Below are 25,593 nucleotides of genomic sequence, written 5' to 3' on the forward strand. Positions count from 1 at the left end.
CCAGAGATACCATTCGCTGCACCTCCAAGGGCAGCCCGAGGCAAAGAGCATGCTTGTGGTTTCTCACAAGTCTCCTCCAAAGAAAAACATTACCTTGGCGATGAAATCAAAGTCCTCGGCTATACGTGCCGTACTGGCCCGATTGGTTCCTTCTTCCAAAAGAAGGGGAGGGCCTTTCTCCCCAACCGAAACCACCTTTCCTGCTCCTTACTGGCGGCTTCTTGAACACTGTGCAAACAGAGACTTTGCTCCCATCGGCTTTCTCCACGGGGGGGAAAAGGCTCCTTCGCCTCGGAAACCCCATGCCGCATCCCCCCCAAGATGAAGATTGAATTTGCTCCCCGCTCCATCCCTCTCCGGAGGAGGCTCCAGACGGCTGCGGTGCTGCAGTGGGTCTTCAGTTTCTTGGCCCTAGGTAAAAAGTTTTCACGGTTCTTCCCATATTTGCTGGCAACAGGTCCTGTCATTTACCAATAGTGGGAGCAGGGTAGGGAGAAGGAAGGAGATTGCACCCGTCAGATGGTTTCTACGAGCATCCAGACCAGCTAGGGGGGGGGGGTTCTAGTTTTAGTCTTCACTGTGCAAATTAGGGTTGCCTGAAAGGGAGGGGGCCGTGGCTCAGTGGTAGAGCATCTGCTTGGCATGCAGAAGGCCCCAGGTTCAATCCCCGGCATCTCCAGTTAAAGGGACTAGGCCAGTAGGTGATGGGAAAGACCTCTGCCTGAGACCCTGGAAAGCTGCTGCCGGTCTGAGTAGATAGTACTGACTTTAATGGACCAAAGGGTCTGATTCAGTAGGGGAAGGGCCATAGCTCAGTGGCAGAGCATCTGCTTGGCATGCAGAAGATCCCAGGTTCAATCCTTGTCATCTCCAGTTAAAGGGACTAGGCAAGTAGGTGATGTGAAAGACCTCTGCCTGAGACCCTGGAGAGCCGCTGCCCGTCTGATTAGACAATACTGACTTTGATGGACCCAGAGTCTGACTGAGTATTAGGCAGCGTCATATGTTCATGTGTTGCCAACTCTGGGTTGGGAAATTCCTGGAGATTTGAGGGTGGAGCCTTGAGTGGGAGGGGTTTGTGGAAGGGAGGCCCCCCCGAGGGGTACAATGCTCCTCCAAAGCAGCCATTTCCTCCAGGGGAACTGTAGTCTGGAGATATTTTGTAATTCTGGGAGATCTCCAGGCCCCACCTAAAGTAGGGTTGCCAGTAACTCGAAATGACAAATGCATCGATCATATGCAATCGTCGAAACAAGAGAAGAAAATGTCATTGTGAGGGTGGCAAGTCTGGAGTTGCCAACTCTGGGTTGGGGAATACCTGGAAATTTCGGGGGTGGAGCCTGGGGAGGGTGGGGTTTGGGGAGGGGAGGGGCTTTAATGGGGTATAATGCCATAGAGACCACCTTCCAGAGTGGCCCTTTTCTCCAGGTGAACTGATCTCTGTCGCCTGGAGATCTGTTATAATAGCAGGAGATCTCCAGCAACCACCCGGAGGTTGGCAACCCTAACCTGAAGGTAGGCACGCTTAGTGCGAACGTAGGCATCGGCGGGGGACAGAAGTCTCCTCCTCCTTGGTCCAACTTATTTAACTGGACCCAGGCAGGCATAGATTGGAACATGTGAGATCCTTCTCCCGGCACTGGAAGTAAAATCAGGGGGAAGCGTCACCTGTTTCGTTGAAGACCAAGCAGTAAGATTGTCGATTGTAAGCGCTGTGGGTTCAGAGATCTGTCTGTGGTTTGTGCTGCACAGGAATGTACAATGATCTTGCAGCAGTAAGGAGTGATGGTTTGATGTTCCCAAATAAGATTACGGGAATCCAGACTTAGGGGTGTCATCCCCTAAGAGACCAAGTCCTATGAGGAAAGGTTGAAGGAGCTGGGTATGTGTAGCCTGAAGAGGAGAAGACTGAGAGGGGATACGACAACCATCTTCAAGTACCTAAGGGCTATCACATAGAGGAGGGTGTCGAGTTGTTTTCTGTTGCCCCAGAAGGTCGGACCAGAACCAACGGGTTGAAATTAAATCAAAAGAGTTTCTGTCTAGACATTAGGAAGAATTTTCTAACAGTTAGAGCAGCTCCTCAGTGGAACAGGCTTCCTTGGGAGGTGATGAGCTCTCTTTCCCTGGAGGTTTTTAAGCAGAGGCTAGGTGGCCATCTGTCAGCAATGCTGATTCTATGACCTTAGGCAGAACATGAGAGGGAGGGCATCTTGGACATCTTCTGGGCATGGAGTAGGGGTCACTGGGGGTGTGGTGGGGGGGAGGTAGTTTGGAATTTCCTGCATTGTGCAGGGGGTTGGACTAGATGACCCTGGTGGTCCCTTCCGATTCTATGATTCTATAACCTACAGGAGGGGACTGGAGATTGCCTGGAAGTACAGCTGATCTCCTGCCTACAGAGATCACTTCACCTGGGGAAACTGGGGCCATTTATCCAGGGAGGGATATAACTGTGAATTTCCTGCATTGTGCAGAGGGTTGGACCAGATTACCCCGGCGGTCACTTCCAAATCTATGTTTCTATGATTCTATCTCCTGGAATTACAACTGATTTACAGACGGTGGAAATCAATTCCCCTGGAGAAAAAGGCAGATGGACTGCATGGCAATATACCCCGCTGACGTCCCTCCCCTTCCCAAACCTCGCTCTTCCCAAACTCTATCCCACAAATCTCCAGGTATTTCCCAATCTGGAGTTGGCAACCTTAAAAGCACTTCTTTTGCAAACCCGTTTTTTTGCCTATCAGATGGGGAAAGAGAATGACAGACCATGAAGGTGAACAGTGACAGCCCGGGAAAGTAGCGTGTGAACGCCTGAACGCAAACCGTTTGCATTCGAGCCACTGAAAATTCTCGGAAACCAAGTGAGCATGTTTTGAGCGCTCGAGACTGTGGCTTGCAGCTTGTGATCAGACCTTGCTCACGTGTTGCTGATCATAGTCACCGGATCGTTGGCAGCGATAAGAGATGTCCAAGCACATTCCTTGAAAAAGAACCAACAAAGCGATTAGCCTTCACCGATGTAGATCAGCTGGATAGAAAACCCTTGTGGGAGTTTGTAATCCTGGCGCAATGTTGCAACTTTAATTAAAGTTCATAAAGTGTTTAGGGGAGGCGATCTGATCCCACGTGTTCCCAACATATAAAAGACACCAGATAAGGGGATGATTGGCACAGGTGTCAGAAAAGGAGGTCTCTGTCTCTTCGATCTATACGCAGAACATATCATGAGGAAAACTGGATTAGATTTCAGATGAAAGTGGAAGGATTTAGGGGAAACCAAAGGGGTTGAGCTGAACACTAATATAACAACCCATAAATCTATTTTTATTATATATTGTGCACAATTGTATTTAAAAACACAGGCCTAAAATACAGGCTTCCTAAAAAGCACAAACATAGTTACAAATATTACCAATACATAACAGTTGATGGTAGTACATAAAATGACCAAAATCTGACCAGACGCGTTTCGGCCTTTTACAGGCCTTCCTCAGTGGTCATACATATACAATTTTACAATTAGGGTTGCCAACCTCCAGGTACTAACTAGAGATCTCTCGCTATTACAACTGATCTCCAGCCGATAGAGATCAGTTCACCTGGAGAACATGGTCGCTTTGGCCATTAGACTCTATGGCACATAGAGTCCCCAAACCCCGCCCTCCTCAGGCTCTGCCTCAAAAATGTCCCACCGGTGGGGAGGACGGACCTGACAACCCTATACCGGCAGTCTTTAAGCAGAGGCTGGACAAACACTTGTCAGGGATGCTCTAGGCTGATCCTGCACTGAGCAGGGGGTTGGGCTAGATGGCCTCTATGGACCCTTCCAACTCTATGTTTCAATGATTCTATGTTTCTGTTAGGTATTATATGGCCTCTTATATTCAATAATTTGAAAAAGAAATTCTAGTTATAATTTGAGTAAAATTAATTTGGGTCTCTTTTTTGTCTCCCTTTTCTTATGGTTTCTTATCTCATAAGGTTCATTTCCGGATGTGTTTTTTATAACTTTCTGTATTTACGACCACTGAGGAAGGCGTATTCAGGCCGAAACGCATCTGGTCTAGCATTGGTCATTTACATTTATGTATCAACTGTGTATAAGTATTTTATAACTAATATTTTTATATGTAGCCTGCATTCTAGGCCCTGTGTTTTTAACAATTTTATAGTGTGCACCTTGCAAAAAATGTAATTATTTTGTTATAGTGTATAGTATGCAGCTCAACTTTTGAAGCTCTCTCTACATATTTGGTTGAGTTTGGGCCCCTTTTTTGTTGTTCTGTTCCATTCAACAACAGGTGTGATCTCTTTTTAAAAAAAAAAAAACCCTCTTGAACTGTAGTTATTTTTTGAGGATGAATTTGTTTTTTATTGCAGACCTTTCACTGTGTTAAAATTTTCCTCCGGCTTGAATTGGTTTTATTTTGTTTTAAAACCGTCTTTCAAGTTGCGTTCAACCTTTCTCGCGAATCGCTTGTTGGGCTTTTAATTGAGAAAAGCATGACGTCACACCGTTGTAAAGAAATGGAAGTATAACTAAACCCCTTGGCAACCTTGGCAGGGAAGCAAGCTTTCGGGTCTGGGCCCGGCTCCAAAGAAACACTGTTGAATTGGGGCTGGCGTTTGGGAATGTTACGCATCTTTGCAGAGGAAGGACACTGAGTTTTGTGGATCAACAGAGGAAAAGAAGCACGTTGGGTGACGTAGCCAGCAAGTTGTGGTTTCCAAGGCAACAAGGAACAACTTGGGAAAAGAAAACGATGCCTTGGGAAACTGGTAGGGTTGCCAACCTCCAGGTAGTAGCTGGAGCTCTCCCGCTATTACAACTGATCTCCAGCCACTAGAGATCAGTTCACCTGGAGAAAATGGCCGCTTTGGCAATTGGACTCTATGGCATTGAAGTCCCTCCCCAAACCCCGCCCTCCTCAGGCTCCACCCCCAAAACCTCCCACTGGTGGCGAAGAGGGACCTGGCAACCCTAGAAACTGGCAAATACTTGAACACAAAAATGCATGGTGGAATGGAACGCTCCATAGGGTTTGGGTTACCATCGCTGGATTTGTGGGGTGGGGCTTGGAGAGGGTGGGGTTTGGGGAGGAGAGGGACCTCCGCAGTGTATAATCCCCTAAAGTGTACCCTCCAGAGCAGCCATTTTCTCCAGGGCAACTGATCTCTGTTGTCTGGAGAGCAGATGAAATCCCAGGCGATTAGGGTTGCCAACCTCCAGGTAATAGCTGGAGATCTCCTGCTATTACAACTGATCTTCAGGCGATAGAGTTCAGTTCCCCTGGAGAAAATGGATGCTTTGGCAATTGGACTCTATAGCACTGAAGTCCCTCCTCAGGCTCCACCCCCAAAATCTCCAGGTATTTTCCAACCTGGAGCTGGCAACCCTACCTATGAGGAAAGGCTGAGGGACTTGGGAGTGTTCAGTCTGGAGAAGAGGAGGTTGAGAGGGGACAGGATTGCTCTCTTGAAGTATTTGAAGGGCTGTCTCTTAGAGGAGGGCAGGGAGCTGTTCCTGTTGGCAGCAGAGGGTAGGACTTGCAATAATGGGTTCAATAATGCAGGCTGAAAGGTACTGGCTGGATATTGGGGGAAAACATTTTTACAATAAGTGTTGTCCAACAGTGGAATCGGCTTCCTAGGGAGGTGATGAGCTCCCCCTCACTGGCAGTCTTTAAGCAGAGGCTGGACAAGCACTTGTCAGGGATGCTCTAGGCTGATCCTGTGTTAAGCAGGGGGTCGGACTAGACGACCTCCATGGCCCCTCCCAACTCTATGATTCTATGAAATAAAAGAAAGGCAAGTTGGTCTTTTCTGAGCCCGGCCTTCCTTCTTTGGTGTCCAGGGCTGGCCTTCCCTCTGCCAACACTTGCCTCCTCAGGTACCCAAATCATTCATCCGTTCATCTGGCGGTGGCTGCGGCCTTTCTCAATGCAATGCAATGCAATGCAATGCAATGCAATGCAATGCAATGCAATGCAATGCAATGCAATGCAATGCAATACAATACAATACAATGCCTTTATTGGAATCTTGAAATAGTAAAACACGCCGTACAGCCGGCATAAAAGAATAGGATAAAATCATTATTATTACTCATTAAAAAAGATTATCAATTTGAGTTAAAATTTTGTGGTGTGTTTGAGCTCTCTTGAATCGAATGATCTTTGGAGATTCTCTCAGCGAGGGCTATAGCTAAAAAGGAGGCTACTGAAGTAGTGAGATTCCTGTCCTGGTCTGCTAGGAGGAGGAGGAGGAGGCCTTTCTCTGTGCCCTTCTTGGCCTGTGCCAGCCGTTCTGGCCGTTAGCAGAAGGGTCGGCTGGCAGCTGCTCGGCTATGCTTCCCTCCGCCAGCAGCGGTTGCCATGGTGATGCCAATGAAGCGAGGACTCGGCGGCACAAAGGAAGCAGGGGGAGCTGGGCTACCCGTTTGTTTGCAACAGGCGAAAGGAGGTATCTTGGCACGCGAGCTCATCGCTGGCTGTCCTCAGCCGGCTGGGCTATAGTGGAAGCTCTGGTCGTGATTTCTAGCTTTCAGAGAACGTACACAAGCCGAAGCCGTTATACTAAAGAAGGGAGCTGAAGCTTGGGCGAGCAATCTCACCCCCCTTTGGTTAAAAGAGGAAAGCAAGCTGGAGCTAACACAAGAATTCTAGGAGGCCCTGTGGCTCAGTGGTAGAGCATCTGCTTGGCATGCAGAAGGTCCCAGGTTCAGTCCCTGGCATCTCCAGTCAAAAGGACTAGGCAGTCGGTGATGGGAAAAACCATCTACCTGAGACCCTGGAGTGGGGCTGTGACTCAGTGGCAGAGCATCTGTTTGGCATGCAGAAGGTCCCAGGTTCAGTCCCTGGCATCTCCAGTCAAAAGGACCAGGCAGTCGCTGACAGGAAAGACCTCTGCCTGAGACCTTGGAGAGGGGCTGTGGCTCAGTGGTAGAGCATCTGCTTGGCATGCAGAAGGTCCCAGGTTCAGCCCCTGGCATCTCCAGTCAAAAGGACCAGGCAGTCGCTGACAGGAAAGACCTCTGCCTGAGACCTTGGAGAGGGGCTGTGGCTCAGTGGTAGAGCATCTGCTTGGCATGCAGAAAATCCCAGGTTCAATGCTAGGGTTGCCCCGTGCTCCTGGAAGGAGCTTCATGGGGCTGGGGTGGTGGTGGTGTCCTGCCCGTGCATGGGAGGAAAATGATGGCAGGGGGCCTATACATCAGGAAGAGGGTTGCCAACCTCCAGGTGGGGGCTGGAGATCTCCTGGAATTACAGCTGATCTCCAGACTACCTAGAGTGCTTACTTAATATTTAATTATTTAAAACATTTATTCCACGTCTCCCGGAGAAAACGACCGATTTGGAAGGTGTAGTGCAAGGAATTTTACCCTACTAGGTCCCTCCCCTCCCTAAACTCCACTTTCCTAGGCTCCACCCCCAAATCTCCAGGTATTTCTGAACCTAGGGCTGGCAGCTCTAGTTAGGACGCTGAACTGATCAAGAAGAACAAAAGCTTTATTTGTAAAACTAACAAACTGGATAGGAGAAAGGAGAGATGAAGCTAGCTGCCCAGCTAGCTGAGAACAATAGCCGATGAATACTATTCTGCAGACAGAGATGGAAAAGCCCCTTTAGAAAGAAGGTTTGCCGCCTATAGTCCTGGCTAGCTAGAGTATGCTGCCCCCTACAGGATTTCCTTCCATCTTCTTTGTACACATGATTAGGGTTGCCAACCTCCAGGTGGCTAGCAAAAATAAACAGCAGGGGCTCAATTCTGTTCAAGAAAAACTCTATATATTATATACAAAAGTCTAGTAACAGTGTAACTAAGTGTGAACACCCACAAGTGTAAATGAAATAACACAAAATGACAATAACATAAACAACACTATATATATATACATATCCTCAACAATCTTTTACAAATGAAGAAACGGCAAGGTTCTTATTCAAAGTTCATCAACAAGGTAGCACAACAAAAAATTGTAGTTTTCTTAGTGCCTTGCGGCTGGAAATGGATAAGTGTAGCTTCTCAAAAAAGTCTTCTAAGCCAGAAAGGAATTATTCGAGAACGTTTTCCGGATTAATTTTTAAACGTTTTCGCCCACCACAAGGGGGCTTCGTCAGCCTTAAAGTCTATGGCACAGTCGCCTCGCTTTGCCTCATCAGGCTTCATAAATCAACGATTCCTCTAAGGCACTGGTTCCCAACCAGGGGTCCATGGACCCCCAGGGGTCCGCGAGAACTAAATTAAGGTCCGCAAAACAAAGTTATAAACCCATAATAAATTAATATTTTCAATTAAAAGTTCTCTATTATAAAAATATATATTCAAATATTATTCTAAGTTTAATGTTTAACTAACAGTTATGATTAAAGTTTATTTTCAAATTCTCAGAATTTTTTTGAACCTTGGGGTCCCTGCACCGAACAAAAAAGTCCTAGTGGTCCCTGGTCAAAAAAAGGTTGGGAACCACTGCTCTAAGGGCTAGGTTGTTTCTCAAATCAAGGACCGTGATGAGGTGGCGGCTGGAGATCTCCTGCTATTACAACTGATCTCCAGCCCACAGAGATCAGTTCACCTGGAGAAAATGCTCACTTTGGTAATTGGACTCTATGGCATTGAAGTCCCTTCCCTCTCCAAACCCTGCCCTCTTCAAGCTCCACCCCCAAAAGTCTCCAGGTAATTCCTAACCCTAATACAAAATACCGGAGATTCTTTGACACAAGAACAGCTGGGCTAGATTTAGGGTTGCCAACCTCCAGGTAGTGAAAAATGACTACAAGTCTTTTGCTAAGAACTGTGAAATTACTGTCAGATGGCAAGCTATATTTAAGTCTGAAGAAGCAGAATTCTATACCCGCGAAACAAGATTAAAACCCGGGATCTTGTCACATTATGGTGCAATTGCGCCTTGTGAATAGTGTCAAATGGAACATATCTTCTGTGAGCGTTATACATCCTCATCAGCGGTTGCTGTATAAGCAAGAGTTATCAGCAACGCAGAGCTCCGGAGGACGGTTTATGATTGGCCAGCTGGTGTCAGCTGACCGGAGCAACAAGTGCATCTTACAACGCGGCACGGTGGATTGCGGTAGCCGGTTAGAGAAATATTTTGTTCCAATTCCTTGGCGTTTTGAAAGCTTCACAGTGGAAAGGGCTACAAAATTATACAGTTGGGACGATCTTTACTTATAACACATGGTTCTATGTTGTACTATATTGTTATAGAGATATTACTGTATACTTTATTTTGCTAGTGGTATAATTTGTAACTTAATGAAATAAGAAGAATTGAAATACAAAAAGAGATTGCATAAAGTGGCTGCGTGTTGATATATATTTTCCATAAGGAAATTTACCACAAAAAAAAAACAAAAAAAAAACCCTCCAGGTAGTAGCTGGAGATCTCCCGGTATTACAACTGATCTCCAGCTGATAGAGATCAGTTCACCTGGAGAAAATGCCCACTTTGGTAATTGGACACTATGGCATTGAAGTCCCTCCCCTCTCCAAACCTCGCCCTCCTTGGGCTCCGCTTCCAAATTCTCCAGGTATTTCCCAACCTGGAGCTAGCAACCCTTCACATGATATTGCTATATTCCAACAAAAGCAGCTTAATAAATTGTGGGTGTGTTAAGTGTTGTCAAGTTGCTTCCGACTTATGGCTACCCTATGAATTAATGTCTTCCAAAACGTCCTGTCATTAACAGCTTTGCTCAGGTCTTGCAAACTGAGGGCCGCAGATTCCTTGATGGAGTCAATTCATCTCACGTTGGGTCTTCCTCTTTTCCTGCTGCCTTTAATTTTTCCTAGCATGATAGAGTCCAATTGCCAGCGTGGCCATTTTCTCCAGGTGAACTGATCTCTTATCGGCTGGAGATCCGTTGTAATAGCAGGAGATCTCCAGCTAGTACCTGGAGGTTGGTAACCCTAATGACTAACCTCCTGGTACTAGCTGGTGATCTCCTGCTATTACAACTGATCTCCAGCAGATAAAAGATCTGTTTCTTTGGAGAAAATGGCCGCTTTGGCCATTGGGCTCTATGGCTTTGCCCACAAAACCTCCCACCAGTTGCGAAGAGGGACCTGGGAACCCTAGTTTCGCCAGAGGCAGCTAGAGCATCTGCATCAAACCCAGAAGCACTGTCAGTGCAGCACATGGGTCGTGCATGCGCACATCACTCACCTCGCCCTCTTTTGCCTGCTGACATTCAGCTGGTTGGTGGGCAGTCTGGTGAATTGGTAAGCCTACAGCCTCCACCCTGGCATACTGTTTCCAAGATGGATGCCTGCCTGCTCCGTCTCCCGACCTGCCTTTTCTTCTGTCACAGCTCAGTGTTGCATCGCTATCTTCATCGGCCTCCTCTTCACCCGCTTCTGGCTGGTCAGCGCACTCTACGCGGCATGGTGGGCCTGGGATGTGGACACGCCGAGCAGAAGTGGGAGGAGGGTCCACTGGATCAGGAACTCGGTGGTCTGGAGATACATGCGGGACTATTTCCCTATCACGGTAAGCACAGCGGTTGGGAGGGCTGCTGTAGATTTGGCGGGTTTATTGCTTTGTTTGTGGTGCAGTGGTTAAGAGCGGCGAACTCTGATTCCCCACTCCTCCACATGAAGCCTGCTGGGTGACCTTGGGTCAGTCACAGATCTCTCCGAACTCTCTCAGCCCCACCGACCTCACAAGGTGTCTGTCGGGGAGGAGAAGGGAGGGTGAGTGTAAGCCACGTTGAGTCTCGTTAATAGGGTTGCCAACCTCCAGGTACTAAGTACAGATAAGGCTAATGCTTTCAAAGTCAATCACTGTCACAAATCAGTACAAATATATCACAATTTTATCACAATGTAGTACATAGTGTAGTGAAAGACAAACAACACACAATTCTATATACAATCCTACAATGTATATATCTCTACAACCCCACTATGAGTAATCTTCATAGAGGAATGATAAGAAAGCAAGATGTTCACAGTTCCATATGGGTAAAGTCCAATATTGTAGAAGTCTTCTTAGAACAGGGGTCGGCAAACTCATTGGTCAAAAGAGCCAAATATCAACAGTACAACAATTGAGATTTCTTTTGAGAGCCAAATTTCTTAAACTTAAACTATATAGGTAGGTACACTGTTTATTAACTTAATAAACTTTAATTAAAGTTTTAAGTCTTGACGAAGGTATCTGGTCCTTGAATCTAGCTTGCCCCAAAATGCCATTGTATGTGTGACCAGGAGATGGCGCCTCCCAACCAAACTTCAAGACTCAGGTCCAAGACATTTCAGATTGAGTTCAGAGAGCTTTTAGTCATTTATACTTTCGGGTGTTTTTGACAGGATCACATCTTCAGGCAGGGAATTCTGGAAAAAATATATGTGCACAGACTGGTGAACCAAGGGAATGAAATGGGAATTTGCTGACAAACTTGGCAGTGTTTGTTGGAGTTTGACGAGCAAAATCAACTCTCTTTTGAACTTGATATTTGATCATTAATATTCCTAAAAATATTAATGTGATGTTGTGGATAGAGTGTCAGGCCATGACTGGCTAGATCTGAGTTCAAATCCCCTCCCTCTTTCAATAAACTTGCTGCCGTTCCCTCTGACCCAGTTCAGCCTACCCTGAAGGGATGATGTGATGGTAAAATAGGTGGGAGAATCACATTGGCTGCCTTAGAAGGAAGGGGAGGGTAGAGATAAATAATCAAGTACATCTTTAACATTTGCGCTTGCCTTTGTCCAAGTCCCCTATGTGAACCTCATAGGTTTTGAACCTGCTTACGTTTGATTTATGGCCACAGATGTTAAACATTAAGCCTGAGAACCAATTCAGGATCTTTGATGGCTGGCCTACGGTATTCCCGAGTTTCTCCTCAATGCCCTTAGTAGGGCAGAAGAACTGTGAGATATCTCAGAGGGCACATTTATGCTCTGGTATGAGCCCCTGACCCTAGAAGCTAAAATGACTAAACTGAGGCTATCATATTTTGGTCACGTCATGAGACGACAAGAGTCACTGGAAAAGACAGTCATGCTAGGAAAAGTTGAGGACAGCAGGAAAAGAGGAAGACCCAACAAGAGGTGGATTGGCTCAATAAAGGAAGCCACAGCCTTCAATTTGCAAGATCTGAGCAAGGCTGTCAAAGATAGGACATTTTGGAGGACTTTCATTCATAGGGTTGCCATGAGTCGGAAGCGACTTGACGGCACTTAACACACACACGAGCCCTTGAGCATGATAAAATGTGGGGAGGGGCTGTGGCTCAGTGCTAGATCATCTGCTTGGCATGCTGAAGGTCCCAGGTTCAATCCCCAGCATCTCCAGGACCAGTCAGTTCCTCTGGAGGGCCAACAACAGGGCACAGAGGCCGAGGCCTTCCTGCCAGTGGCAAAGAGAGACCTGGCAACCCTACTAGCAGAGCCTCTGCTTTGCATGCAAAGGTCCCAGGTTCAACCCCTAGTATCTCCAGGCAAAATGTACTTGGCAGTAGGTGATGTGAAAGACCTCTGCCTGAGACCCTGGAGAGCCATGGGGAGGGGTCCTGGCTCAGTGGTAGAGCATCTGCTTGGCATGCAGAAGGTCCCAGGTTCAATCCCCGGCTGCTCCAGTTGAAAGGACCAGGCAGTCATGATGGGAAAGACCTCCACCTGAGACCCTGGAGTAGACAACACTGACCAGGGTAGACCGACAGTCTGATTCAGCATATGGCAGCTTCATGTGTTCTCCCCAGCGGCAGCGGGGAGATAACTCTTGGGGAATCACATCAGTATGATGCTGGTATTGATTGGCCCTGGCCAGACCATGATACTGTCTGTCCAGCTTCTCTCTCATCTGGGTAGGCTGCAGACAGCCTAGGTTCCAACAGACATCTTAAAAAAAAAACACATTAAAAGAAAAAGAAGAAGAGTTGGTTTTTATATGCCAACATTCTCTACCACTTAAGGAAGAATTAAACCGGCTTACAATCAGCTTCCCTTCCCCACAATAGACACCCTGTGAGGTAGGTGGGGCTGAGAGAGCTGTGACTAGCCCAAGGTCACACAACTGGCTTTGTGTGTAGGAGTGGGGAAACACATCCAGTTCACCAGATTTGCCTCTGCTGCTCATGTGGAGGAGTGGGGAATCAAACCCTGTTCTCCAGATTAGACTCCACCGCTCCAAACCACTGCTCTTAACCACAGTGGCTATTTAGTTCAAGCTTAGGCAAACCAAAGAGGCCACCCAGCTGACCGGAGTCTCTCACCTTGTCCCTCCTCCTCCTCCTGGCCTCGTGACCCTCCTGCAAGGGAGTGACGGCCAACTTCTTGGCTCCCACCCCACAGTTTGAGAACACCGGCTTAATTATTTGGTTCTTGTTTGTCTGTCTTTTTAACTGTGCACTTTAATGATTAATTCTGAGCATCCTTAAATGCCTTGTGGAAGAAAGGCAGCCAAGATACCGTGTAAATAAACAAATACACACGTGTTTGCACAGAGGGGGGCGGGGATGCGACTTGTGCAGGTAGATAATCCTGAAACTGGTACCCAGCACTGGCCCATTCTTACAGATGTGTACGCAAATATAATGCCATGGAGTCCACCTTCCAAACCAGCCATTTTCTCCTAGGGAACTGATCCCTGTCACCTGGAGATCAGTTGTAATCCCAGGAGATCTCCAGTTACCACCTGGAGGTTGGCAAGCCTAGCTTCATCAGACCTCCTCCTCCCTATGACAGTAATTCAGTGGAGAAATGACACACACACACCCCATCTCCCGGGTCTCATGTAGCTATTGGATCTGAAGCGCTTCAAAGTCCGGACACCACTGCAAAATACAAAACATAATTCGCTCGGCTGAGAAAAGTGTGTAAAATATTAACTGCCCTCCCCTTCCCCATGGAGGTGATTCTGGGACGAAACAAAACAGATTTTATAAGGCAGGGTTTCCCCATCTTTTTGAGGATGAGAGCCATTTCGACCTGTGGACTCGGGGTTAAAGATGAAATAGTTTAACAAGCAAAGTTGCTAAACACTTCAGAGCCATTTCAAATAATGAGACGGAGAATCGTTCTTTTTAAGACAGTTAAAAGTTATTTGAGGGAGGCTTCCTTTCTGGGCTACAAAATAGGTTGTGCAGGTTTTTGGAAACACAACAAAAAATACCCAAACCTGTTTAACCAGTGGTGAACATGGCATGAGTAGCATACTCTTTCAAATAATCTCCTACTTTCTGAAAGGAAGTATTTTCTCTTTCTGTGTGAAACGGTATTCCCAGCATAGGAGGATCAGGGCTTGGGGGTTTTGGTACCCAGATTTTGTCAGAAGCAGCTTGTCTTTCTGGCATCAGGAAAAGTTTTATTTATTTATTTAAAACGTTTATTAGAATCTCTGTCTTATCAGTAGGGTTGCCAACCGCCAGGTAGATCTCCTGCTATTACAGAGCAGGAGATCTCCTGCTATTACAACTGATCTCCAGCCAAAAGAGATCAGTTCTCCTGGAGAAAATGGCCACTTTGGCCATTGGACTCTATGGCATTGAAGTCCCTGCCCTCCCCAAACCCCGCCCACAGGCTCCACCCCAAAAACCTCCCGCCGGTGGCAAAGAGGGACCTGGCAACCCTACTTATCAGGATACAGTTTCAGCTTGTTCACCCTCAACCCAGCCCATTACTAGGGTGGCCAGCTCCAGTTTGGGAAATACCTGGAGATTTTGGGGTGGGGCCTGAAAAGGGTGGGGTTTGGGAAGGGTATAATGCCAAAGAGCTCCCTCTCCAAAGCAGCCATTTTCTCCAGGGGAATTATTCCAGAGGGCTTTTGTATGCAGATAAAAGGGTTGCACTGTACAAAATGATCCACAAAGTTAGTTGGATAAATTATTAGGGGCTCTGGTCTATAGTTCTGGGCATAGTTTGCTGTAAGTTGGATTCTACTATGTAATTTTGCTTCATTTAATCAGAGAATCAGAGAATCATAGAGTTGGAAGGGACCACCAGGGCCATCTAGTCCAACCCCCTGCACAATGCAGGAAATTCACAACTACCTCCCCCCACACACACCCAGTGACCCCCACTCCATGCCCAGAAGATGGCCAAGATGCCCTCCCTCTCATGTTCTGCCTAAGGTCATAGAATCAGCATTGCTGACAGATGGCCATCTAGCCTCTGCTTAAAAACCTCCAGGGAAGGAGAGCTCAACACCTCCCGAGGAAGCCTGTTCCACTGAGGAGCCGCTCTGTTAGAAAATTCTTCCTAATGTCTAGACGGAAACTCTTCCAATTTAATTTCAACCCGTTGGTTCCGGTCCAAACTTCTGGGGCAACAGAAAACAACTCGGCCCCCTCCTCTATATGACAGTCCCTCAAGTACTTGAAGATGGTTCTCATATCCCCTCTCAGTCTTCTCCTCTTCAGGCTAAACATACCTGATGCAGTAGAAAAGGGCAAGAGTCCAGTAGCACCTTAAAGACTAACAAAAATATTTTCTGGCAGGGTATGAGCTTTCGTGAGCCACAGCTCACTTCTTCAGATACGCATACCTGATGCATCGTGCTAACATTTTGCTTTGCTTCAGTTCTGTTTTTTAGATTTCTGGTTGGTTCGACAACCCAAATCCTATTTCGTTGTTTATTGAATGTCCTGTTCTGTTAATTATATTGACCCACTCTGTGTAATCCACTTGGAGTCCGGGTATAAAGGGCAGATTATAAATAACAAAAATCAATCAATCAATCAATCTCTGTCTCCTGGAGATCAGTTCCAATTCTGGGAGATCACCAGGCCCTACCTGGAGGTTGGCAACCCTTCTGGTTGCCCTCCCTTCAAGTGTTTCCTTTTTCAAAACTTGGAGATGTGGTCAAAGCAGCTTATCATAAGGGAACCTCAGCCATTTCTTTTAAAAGTTCCTAATAGCTAAACGCGGCTAACGACACAGAATGCTTTGAGGGACACCTGTCCTCTTCCTCTGGACAGACCGATGTTTGGTTTCAGCATGATGCCAGCGAGGTAAAATCACTCCCTGCAAAAAATCACTCCGTGTCCACGTGGAGGGCTGGGTTGGAACGGGGCCACATCCTGTGCAAAGCACATGATCGTCTGCAAAAACACCCGAAAAGCAAACAGATTTATCAGGGCAGCAGCTTTGGAGAGAAGTGGAAGAGGAGCGTTGCGGATTTTGCCCTAACAGATTCGCAGATAGCTCCCCCTCTGAAGTTCATGTCAGACAAGCTCCTTGCGATGGCATCTGGCAAAAAAGCTCTCGTGTGAAAATGCTCTTCTGCCTAGACAAAATAATATCAGAAGAGCCCTGCTGGATCAGACCACTGAGGGTCCATCTAGCCCAGCATCCTGCCGCACACAGTGGCCAACCAGTTACTTCAGAGGGCCAACAACAGGGAACAGAGGCCAAGACCCTTCCCCTGATGTTGCACTGGGATTCAGAGGTTATACTGCCTCTGAATGTGGAAGTTCCCTTTAGTCCCCATACTCTATAAGCAGCCAGATCCCTCCTCCCTAGGGTTGCCAACCTCCAGGTAGTAGCTGGAGCCAGTGTGACGTAGTGGTTAAAAGCAGTGGTTTGGAGCGGTGGAGTCTGATCTGGAGAACCTGGTTTGATTCCCCGCTCCTCCACATGAGCGGCGGAGGCTAATTTTGTGAACTGGGTTGGTTTCCCCCACTCCTCCACATGAAGCCAACTGGGTGACCTTGGGCCAGTCACAGCTCTCTCAGTCCCACCTACCTCACAGGGTGTCTGTTGTGGGAGGGGAAGGGAAGGTGATTGTAAGCCGGTTTGAGTCTCCCTTAAGTGGTAGAGAAAGTCAACATATAAAAACCAATTCTTCTTCTTCGTCTTCGTCTTCTTCTTCTTCTTCCTGCTATTACAACTGATCTCCAGCCGATAAAGATCAGTTCACCTGGAGAAAATGACCGCTTTGGCAATTGGACTCTATGGCACTGAAGTCCCTCCCTTCCCCAACCCCCCCCCCTCCTCAGGCTCCACCCCAAAAACCTCTCGCCAGTGGTGAACGTGTTGATTGGGGTGTACAGTTGAGGGTGTTAATTCAGAAAAAAAAATACCATCAATTTGTTCCATCAATTTGGTGTAGTGGTTAAGAGCGGTGGTTTGGAGTGGCGGCCTCTAATCTGGAGAACCGGGTTTGATTCCCAACTCCTCCACATGAGCAGCAGACACTAATCTGGAGAACCAGGTTGGTTTCCCCACTCCTATATGTGAAGCCAGCTGGGTGACCTTGGGCTAGTCACAGTTCGAGCTTTCTCAGCCCCACCTACCTCACAGGGTGGCTGTTGTGGGGAGGGGAAGGGAAGGTGATTGTAAGCGGTTTGATTCTTCCTTAAGTGGTAGAGAAAGTCTGCGTATGAAAACCATTCTTCTTCTTCTTCCCAAAATCCAGCAAGTAGCCACAAACTGTATTCTTTCCTGTAACTTTCGTACCAACTTTCCTGTAACTTTCGTACCAACTTATTGATGGAGCCGTGCACTTTGTGGGAAATGCTGTCAGCAAAGCAAGACAGTTCTGCGTCACAATATGAGCATATATGGAGGCACCCCTGGATACATAGAAAGATCAACAAATGTGACCCTCATTTGGTCTCAGGTCCACCTGTGCAATGAGGCAGAAGGGAGGCAACATGTTCCAAGCATGCCTCATTAGGAGAAGGTGCTCAAACATCGGCACCAATAATGATGTTCTGGAACAGATGGAAAATCCACCATCAGACAAACCAGCCTGCTCTTAGAGGCTGCTCACGCACTTACTTGGGGTGACCAATTCAAGCAGTACCTGTAGGGTTGCCAGCCTCCAGGTGGTGGCTGGAGATCTCCCGCTATTACCACTGATCTCTTGGCCATCAGTTCCCCTGGAGAAAATAGCTGTTTTGGAAGGTCCATTCTATGGCATGATACCCCCATTGAAGCCTCTTCCCTCCCCAAACCCCGCCCTCCTCAGGATCCAGCCCCCAAATCTCCAGGTATTTCCCAACCCAGAATTGGCAAGCCTACATATCTGCCCGGCTATATGTAAAAAAGTGAATTCTGGGAAAAGAAATTCCCTTCCCCGTAACAGTACTAGTCAGTGCTATCTAAATGTTAAATAGTTACAACAAACTGAGAGATACAGGTAGGGTTGCCAGGTCCGTCTTCGGCACTGGCGGGAGGTTTTTGAGGTGGAGCCTGAGGAGGGCGGGGTTTGGGGAGGGGAGGGACTCCAATGCCATAGAGTCCAATTGCCAAAGAGACCATTTTCTCCAGGTGAACAGATCTCTATTGGCTGGAGATCAGTTGTAATAGCAGGAGATCTCCAGCTAGTACCTGGCAGTTGGCAACTTTACCAATGACCTGCTCACAGCAGTCGAGATGGGGGTAAGACAATAGTTGCATGAATCCATTGTTCGGTTTTGAAAGAGACCCATTTGGTTGACTCTGCAAGAGGCTGCAAAAACCCTGAAAGGCTTTTGTCTTACAGCTGGTGAAGACAGCCGAGTTGGACCCTGCGAAGAACTACGTCTCTGGCTTCCATCCCCACGGGGTCCTGGCGGCCGGAGCCTTCCTCAATTTCTGCACTGAGGCCTCAGGGTTTTCTAAGCTCTTTCCAGGGATGTCCCCTTACATGATGATGCTGCACCTCTGGTTCAGAATCCCCTTCTTCCGTGACTACTTGATGACTGGAGGTAAGCATGCCAGGAATATGTGCCTCCATCTGCCACCCTAGTGTTGACAACTTCCAGGTACTAGCTGGAGATCTCCTGCTATTACAAATGATCTCCAGGCGACAGAGATCAGTTCACCTGGAGAAAATGGCCGCCCTCCTCAGGTTCCATCCCAAAACCTCTCCCAAATCTACAGGAATTTCTCAACCCAGAGTTGGCAACCCTAGGGTCAGCATTAATATCAGAACTGCTGGGGTGCCAGGTAATGTCAGTCATAAATTGACAATATTCCTGCCCATCCCATATTGCTACCAAGCAGTCATTCATAGGCACAACTTGCCATCCCTGGAGGTGACAGGTAATCTATTCTGCAGGAAGGCATACCATAAGAAAAGTCATGCTGGATCACACCAAGGTCCATCAAGTCCAACCAGGTGCCTTTAGGAAGCCCACAAACAACTGCAGCAGCATTGTCCTGCCTGAGTTCCACAGCACCTGATATAATAGGCCTGCTCCTCTGATCCTGAAGAGAATAGGAATGCTTCATGACTAGTAGCCATTTTGACGAATAGCCATGAATAGCCCTCTCCTCCATGAACCATTCCCCTCCATGTCCATTCCCCTCTTAAAGCCTTCCAAGCTGGCAGCCATCACCACATGAGAACCTAAGAAAAGCCCTGCTGGATCAGACCAAGGCCCATTAAGTCCAGCAGTCTGTTCACACAGGGGCCAACCAGGTGCCTCTAGAACAAGACGACTGCAGCAGCGTTGTCCTGCCTGTGTTCCACAGCACCTAATATAATGGGCAGACTATAAGAACATAAGAAAGGCCATGATGAATCAGACCCAGGCCCATCAAGTCCAGCAGTCTGGTCACACGGTGGCCAACCAGGTGCCTCCAGGAAGCCCACAAACAAGACGACTGCAGCAGCAGCATCCTGCCTGCGTTCCACCGCACCTAATATTATAGACCTGCTCCTCGGATCCTGGAGAGAATAGGGATGCATCATGACTAGTAGCCATTTTGACTAGTAGCCATGAATAGCCTTCTCCTTCGGGAACATGTCCCCTCTTAAATCCTTCCAAGTTGGCAGCCGTCACCGCATCCTGGGGCAGGGAGTTCCTCAATTTAATTATACCCTACCAATAGCATCCAGTGCTGCCAGAATTTATAAGTTTTTATCATGAAGAGTGTTGTTTTCATATATTGCTCAAGCGTTTGCCTGTTTTTCGTGCCCAGGTTTCGTCTCATCTGACAAGGAAGCTGCTGCCCACGTCCTGAAGAAGCCGGGAGGAGGGAACATGCTCATCATTGCCGTTGGAGGGGCTCAGGAAGCCCTGGACGCACGGCCCGGGGCCTTTACACTGCTGTTGGCAAACCGGAAGGGCTTTGTTCGCCTGGCGATAGAACATGGGTGAGTCTTAGGGCCCCAGTGTCAGAAGGGATCTTACAGGACATCTAATCCAACCCCTGTGTAGCGCAGGAAATCCAATGCTAGAGCATCCCCAACAGAGTTTCTGGTGATTCCTAGAGAGGTGTGATGTCACTTCTGGTTTTTCTCCGGAAGTGATGTGATGTCATTGCCCGATGGCACCCTCCCCCCCAAGTTCCCACACCTTGCAAACACCCATCACATAATCAAATAATGTCAACATGGAAGTAGCCTTTGCCATGGCAAAATTTTTATCTATGGCTTTTAATGATACTTCCTTTTAACGGGAAAGCCAGCGTGGTGTAGTGGTTAGGAGTGGTGGAGATCCTGGTTTGATTCCCCACTCCTCCACATGAGCGTCGGACTCTAATCTGGAGAACTGGGCTGGTTTCCCTCTCCTACACATGAAGCCTGCTGGGTGACCTTGGGCTAGTCACACTCTCTCTGAACTCTCTCAACTCCACCTACCTCACAAGCTGTCTGTTGTGGGGAGAGGAAGGGAAGGAAATTGTAAGCTAGTTTGATTCTTCCTTAAGTGGTAGCGAAAGTTGGCATATAAAAACCAGCTCTTCTTCTATCTTAGATTTTGTATTTCCGGATATTTGGTTATTTCTGTATTACTAAATTCATTGGATTCTCTTCAAGCATTTATTTATCTGGATTTATATCCCACCCTCTAATCCCAGCCAAGGCCGTGTTCAGGTCGGGTCACTTTGAAGGGTTTTTATTGAGGTCACCCAGCAAGCATCCATGGCAGAATGGGGATTCGAACCTGGGTCTCCCAGTTCCTGTTTCGACACTAATCCCCTTCCGTCCTTGTTTTCCAGGGCGCCACTTGTCCCGGTGTTTTCCTTTGGTGAGAATGAACTGTTTGATCAAGTGGAAAACCCCAAGGGTTCGTGGCTGAGATGGACCCAAGAGCGCCTGCAGAAGATCATGAAAATCTCCCTGCCTCTCTTCCACGCTAGAGGGGTTTTCCAGTACAGCTTTGGGTTGCTTCCGTATCGGCGGCCCATCTACACCGTGGGTAAGTCCATCTCCATGACCAACCAGCTGACCTTTTCCACAAGCAGAGGCTTTGACTAACTAACCAAGGGGGTTCCCAACCTTTTTGAACCTGTGAGCATCTTTACAATTTTGACACAAGGGGTGTGTGTGCAGCTACTGCCCAAGCAACATTTTTTGATATCTGAACAGCCAGTCAAATCTCCAAAGACCAATCAGAAGCCCTGTTGGGCAAAAGCCCCACCTGGTTCCTCCCACTTTTTAAAAACACATGAAAGGTGTTGGTTGGTACCGTAGTGCCCACTAGGGTTGCCAACCTCTAGGTAACCCTCCAGATGACGCAGATTCGCCATCCGCTAGCACAGACCGGCTACAAGCCTTACCTATGGAAAATATGTTCTGTGGAAATGTGACTGTTCGTCGCGGGATTGCCAGAATCGACAAAGCTCAGGCAAAATAGGACCTTTTACCGGAAACCTATCTTTCTTTGGCATTCTTGGACTTCTTTTGACCAAATGGTCATTGCCACTTACCTTGTATTCCTCAGGAGTGTGCACTTGTACTATGTGTTAATTTTGGCTTGTTTGCTGTAATTGAATTATAGACTATCTCGTTGTTTAAGCAATAGTAGTCTCATGCTTTTTTTCCATAAGTGTCTACTGTTTATTGTTACCATTTCCTTTGGACACTAGCCTTCAGTTTGATTTCCAAACCTCCAGGTAATGGCAACAAAATGGTATCACCCGTACTAAAAAGGGGCACGGGAACAGCACGAAAGATTGCTCATTGGGTGAAGTCCGGCTGAAGAAGGCAAAATCTTTTGGCAAAAACGCCTGCTATCCGGAAGGTGTTTCCGTGCCCCGTGCCCTTTTCGTTTGGCCTCCACGCCTCGCATCCTTTTTTCTTGGCGCTTCGCCTATTCCAGTCTTTCAACGCCGCCCCACGCTCCTCGCCTCGGCGTTTTGTTTTTCTTGTAACTTTAGAGCTTGTTGCCTATGTATATGTTATACTTGATTCCTGTTAAATTTGTCCTCTGTTTTGGAGGTTTCTTTGTTCACTGTACATATTGTTAGCACTCACATGGATGTTTGTCTTGTTTGAAATAGATGCACAATAAGAATTTTTGTACTTTGACATTGTCTTGCTATTGCTTTCTTAGACATTATTAGCAATTGAGTACGTACTATACTTTCCCCCACCAACCTCCAGGTAATAGCTGGAGATGTTCTGCTATTACAACTGACCTCCAGCTGATAGAGATCAGTTCCCCTGGAGAAAATGGCCGCTTTGGCAATTGGACTCTATGGCATTGAAGTCCCTCCCCTCCCCAAACCCCGCCCTCCTCAGGCTCTGCCCCAGAAACCTCCCGCCGATGGCAAAGAGGGACCTGGCAATCCTGGGGCCCCAGGCATCACGTCAGAGATGCCTGAACTAACCTCAGGCCCTGAGAGAGCATTCCCATGATTGGATTCTCTCGATCTGCATCCTATACGCTGACCCAGCCAGAATACTGCCAGCCAGCCATCCCTTTCGTACAAGCAGGGCCATGCTCTCTGATGGGATTTGACAGGCAGAAATTAACCTGTATTTGTTTCCAAGCTCATTTGGACTATCTCGGTGGCTTTCCCACACTTTCACCAACCTACCTGGTGGAAGACGCTTAATGCAATAGATCAACAGCGGCCCCAAACAAGAGAAGCCCGTGGACTGACAAACACAATTAGAGTGAAGTTCAGAGGAAAGGACGATAACCTCGGCTTGGCTGGCCGACGAGGCATGCCCTGTTACCGTTTTTTGAAACTTCATAGCCTTGAGGTTCGACATTTCAACAAGGTCTAGATTGAGTTTGCACAAGTTATCAATGTAAAACCGCAAAAAGGGCCGTAGCTCAGTGGTAGAGCATCTGTTGGCATGCAGAAGGTCCCAGGTTCAATCCCCAGCATCTCCAGTTAAAAGGGTCAGGTGGTAGGTGATGTGCAAGACCTCTACCTGAGCCTGAGACCTTGGAGAGCCATGGGGAGGGGCCACAGAGCATCTGCTTGGCATGCAGAAGGTCCCAGGTTAAATCCCTGGCAACTCCAGTTAAAGGGACTAGGCAAGTAGGTGATGTGGAAGACCACTGCCTGAGACCCTGGAGGACCACAGCTGGTCCAAGTAGACAATACTGACTTTGATGGACCAAGTATAAGGCAGCTTCATGTGTTCAAAAGTGAATCAAGTGCACCAGGACTGAAGGCAGTGTGGTATAGTGGCCTAGAATCTCAGAGTCTTGGGTTCCAGTCTCCACTCTGCCATGAATCATGCTGAGTGAACTTGAACCAGTCACCCAATCTCATCCTAACTTACCTCGCAGGGTTGTTGTGAGGTCATGATGGGGGAACCTCACACTCCTCTCTGTGTTCCTTGGAGAACATATGGAAGATGTGCCTCTGCAAATGTCCTCCCTTCCAGTGACACAGGAGCCCAGTTCACATGTTATAATGAACGTACGTACATCCCGCCTGTACATGTGGACATCTGTTTGTTAGAAAGAGCCGAAATGCATTCCCTTGATGAATGAAACTGAGAACCAGTACCTGGATAAATGTGGAGTTTGTTTCACACATTCAGCTGTATGCGCATTGAATGTAACATGAGAATTACTCGATGCACAGTTGCGATTTCACCGGTGCAACCCACTATAGGTAGGGTCCTATATTGTGTGTGTGTTAATATTGCTGGACTGTTAGTTTCATTCAATGTGTAGATTAAAAATTCTAGGGGTCTTATTGATTACACCAGTGGTCATTTTTAGTGCACTTATAATTGTGCTTTATTTTAAGCTGCATTGGGATTCTTTAGTTGGCAGGTGACATAAAACGCATTGAATGAATATATATTATTTTTAATTAAAATATCTATCTCTCTCCTTTCCTAGTATTCCGATTGACATTTTATACACACAGAAATGTTTCTGTTTTGTCTAACATCATAATACAGTTGCCAACCTCCAGGTGGGGCCAGGAGACCTCCCGGAATTACAACTGATCAGTTCCCCTGGAGAAAATGGCTGCTTTGGAGGGTGGACTCTATGGCATTGTATCCCACTGGGGATGAACACATGAAGCTGCCTTATACTGAATCAGGCTCTTGGTCCATCAAAGTCATTATTGTCTACTCAGACTGGCAGCGGCTCTCCAGGGTCTCAGGCAGAGGTGTTTCCCATCACCTACTTGCCTAGTCCCTTTAACTGGAGATGCCGAGGATTGAACCTGGGACCTTCTGCATGCCAAGCAGATGCTCTACCACTGAGCTACAGCCCCTCCCCAAACACCACTCTCCCCAGGCTCCTTCTCCAAATCTCCAGGAATTTCCCAACCCAGAGTTGGCAACCCCAGGGAAACCTCCTCCCTGAAGAACTGACTAGTATATGTCAGTGACGTCAATGTCTCTTTCTCTTCCGCAGTTGGAAAACCCATCCAAGTTGAAAAGAAACACAACCCAAGCCAAGAAGATGTAGACGAGTTACACAGTATATACATGGAAGAGCTGTGCAAACTTTTTGAAGAGCACAAATTGAAGTACAACGTTCCTGAGGACAAGCACCTTTCCTTCATATGAAAGGAGCCATGAAAGCTATCATTCATATTTTGTTTACATTGGGTTGGATCCAAAGAACCATAAATAGAAGGAAAATAGATAATTGTGCTATTTCACAGATGTTTGCACTAGGGCTTTTGTGAAAGGTATACGTGCTGTTCTATAATGTGTATATCCTGTAGCAGTTCTGAGATTTCCACTTGACATTGGGCAAGTAGAAGAACAACTTTGGGTGGAGATTCCTTTGTTTTCTTGTATAATGTTCTCATGTTAGGAGGGAGAGGAGAGATCCAGATACGGCACCATGTCTTCCTTGGAGGAGGGGCAAATTAGAAATGCAACGGATAGATGGACGGACGGACTGAGAGAAGTACAGACAGAGAGATGGATGAAGAGAGAGAGAGAGAGAGAGAGAGAGAGAGAGAGAGAGAGAGAGAGAGAGAGAGAGAGAGAGAGAGAGAGAGAGATGGTTTAAAGGAGTCCTTCTGTAAGCAGAAGATGCCTTCCTCATGTGGAAGAGCATCTCTTTGGATCCAACCCAATGGGTTTTGACTTCCACCAGCATATTCACGCGCACACACACACACACACACACACACACACACACACACACACACACACACACACACACATTCTCAGAAGTGTCTCAGATTTGGGGAGAGAACACAAATTGGTACAATGCATGTAGAACTGTATATTGGGAGGGCCCACCTGAATTTCCAGTTCGTATTTGTTCGTATCTGGTTTCTGGGAAACCAGAAATTTAACAAGAAATTCAAAGAGACCTGAGGGAATTTGTTAGATGATCTGGAAACGGCAGCCATGGCTTGCAAATACCTTACATGAGCAAATCCCTCTTTGATTTCACTGTGATTAGATGAACAAAAACGTTCTCAGAATTAGACAATTATCTCCATTTTGAATGTTTTCATCAAAAA

The 25,593-nt window shown here is 47.2% G+C and overlaps 1 protein-coding gene across 1 annotated transcript; it reads left to right on the plus strand.

The window, feature by feature from the left end:
- Window positions 1-321: 321 nt before the first annotated feature.
- Window positions 322-24,676, plus strand: MOGAT2 (monoacylglycerol O-acyltransferase 2). The gene is made up of 6 exons (XM_056858534.1): window positions 322-415; window positions 10,335-10,513; window positions 18,455-18,659; window positions 19,879-20,053; window positions 20,899-21,098; window positions 24,522-24,676. The coding sequence occupies exons 1-6, from the start codon at window positions 322-324 to the stop codon at window positions 24,674-24,676; spliced, it is 1,008 nt and encodes a 335-aa protein (XP_056714512.1).
- Window positions 24,677-25,593: the final 917 nt, after the last annotated feature.

This window comes from Euleptes europaea, chromosome 12 (assembly GCF_029931775.1).
Source record: "Euleptes europaea isolate rEulEur1 chromosome 12, rEulEur1.hap1, whole genome shotgun sequence".
In the NCBI taxonomy this organism is placed as follows: domain Eukaryota; kingdom Metazoa; phylum Chordata; class Lepidosauria; order Squamata; family Sphaerodactylidae; genus Euleptes; species Euleptes europaea.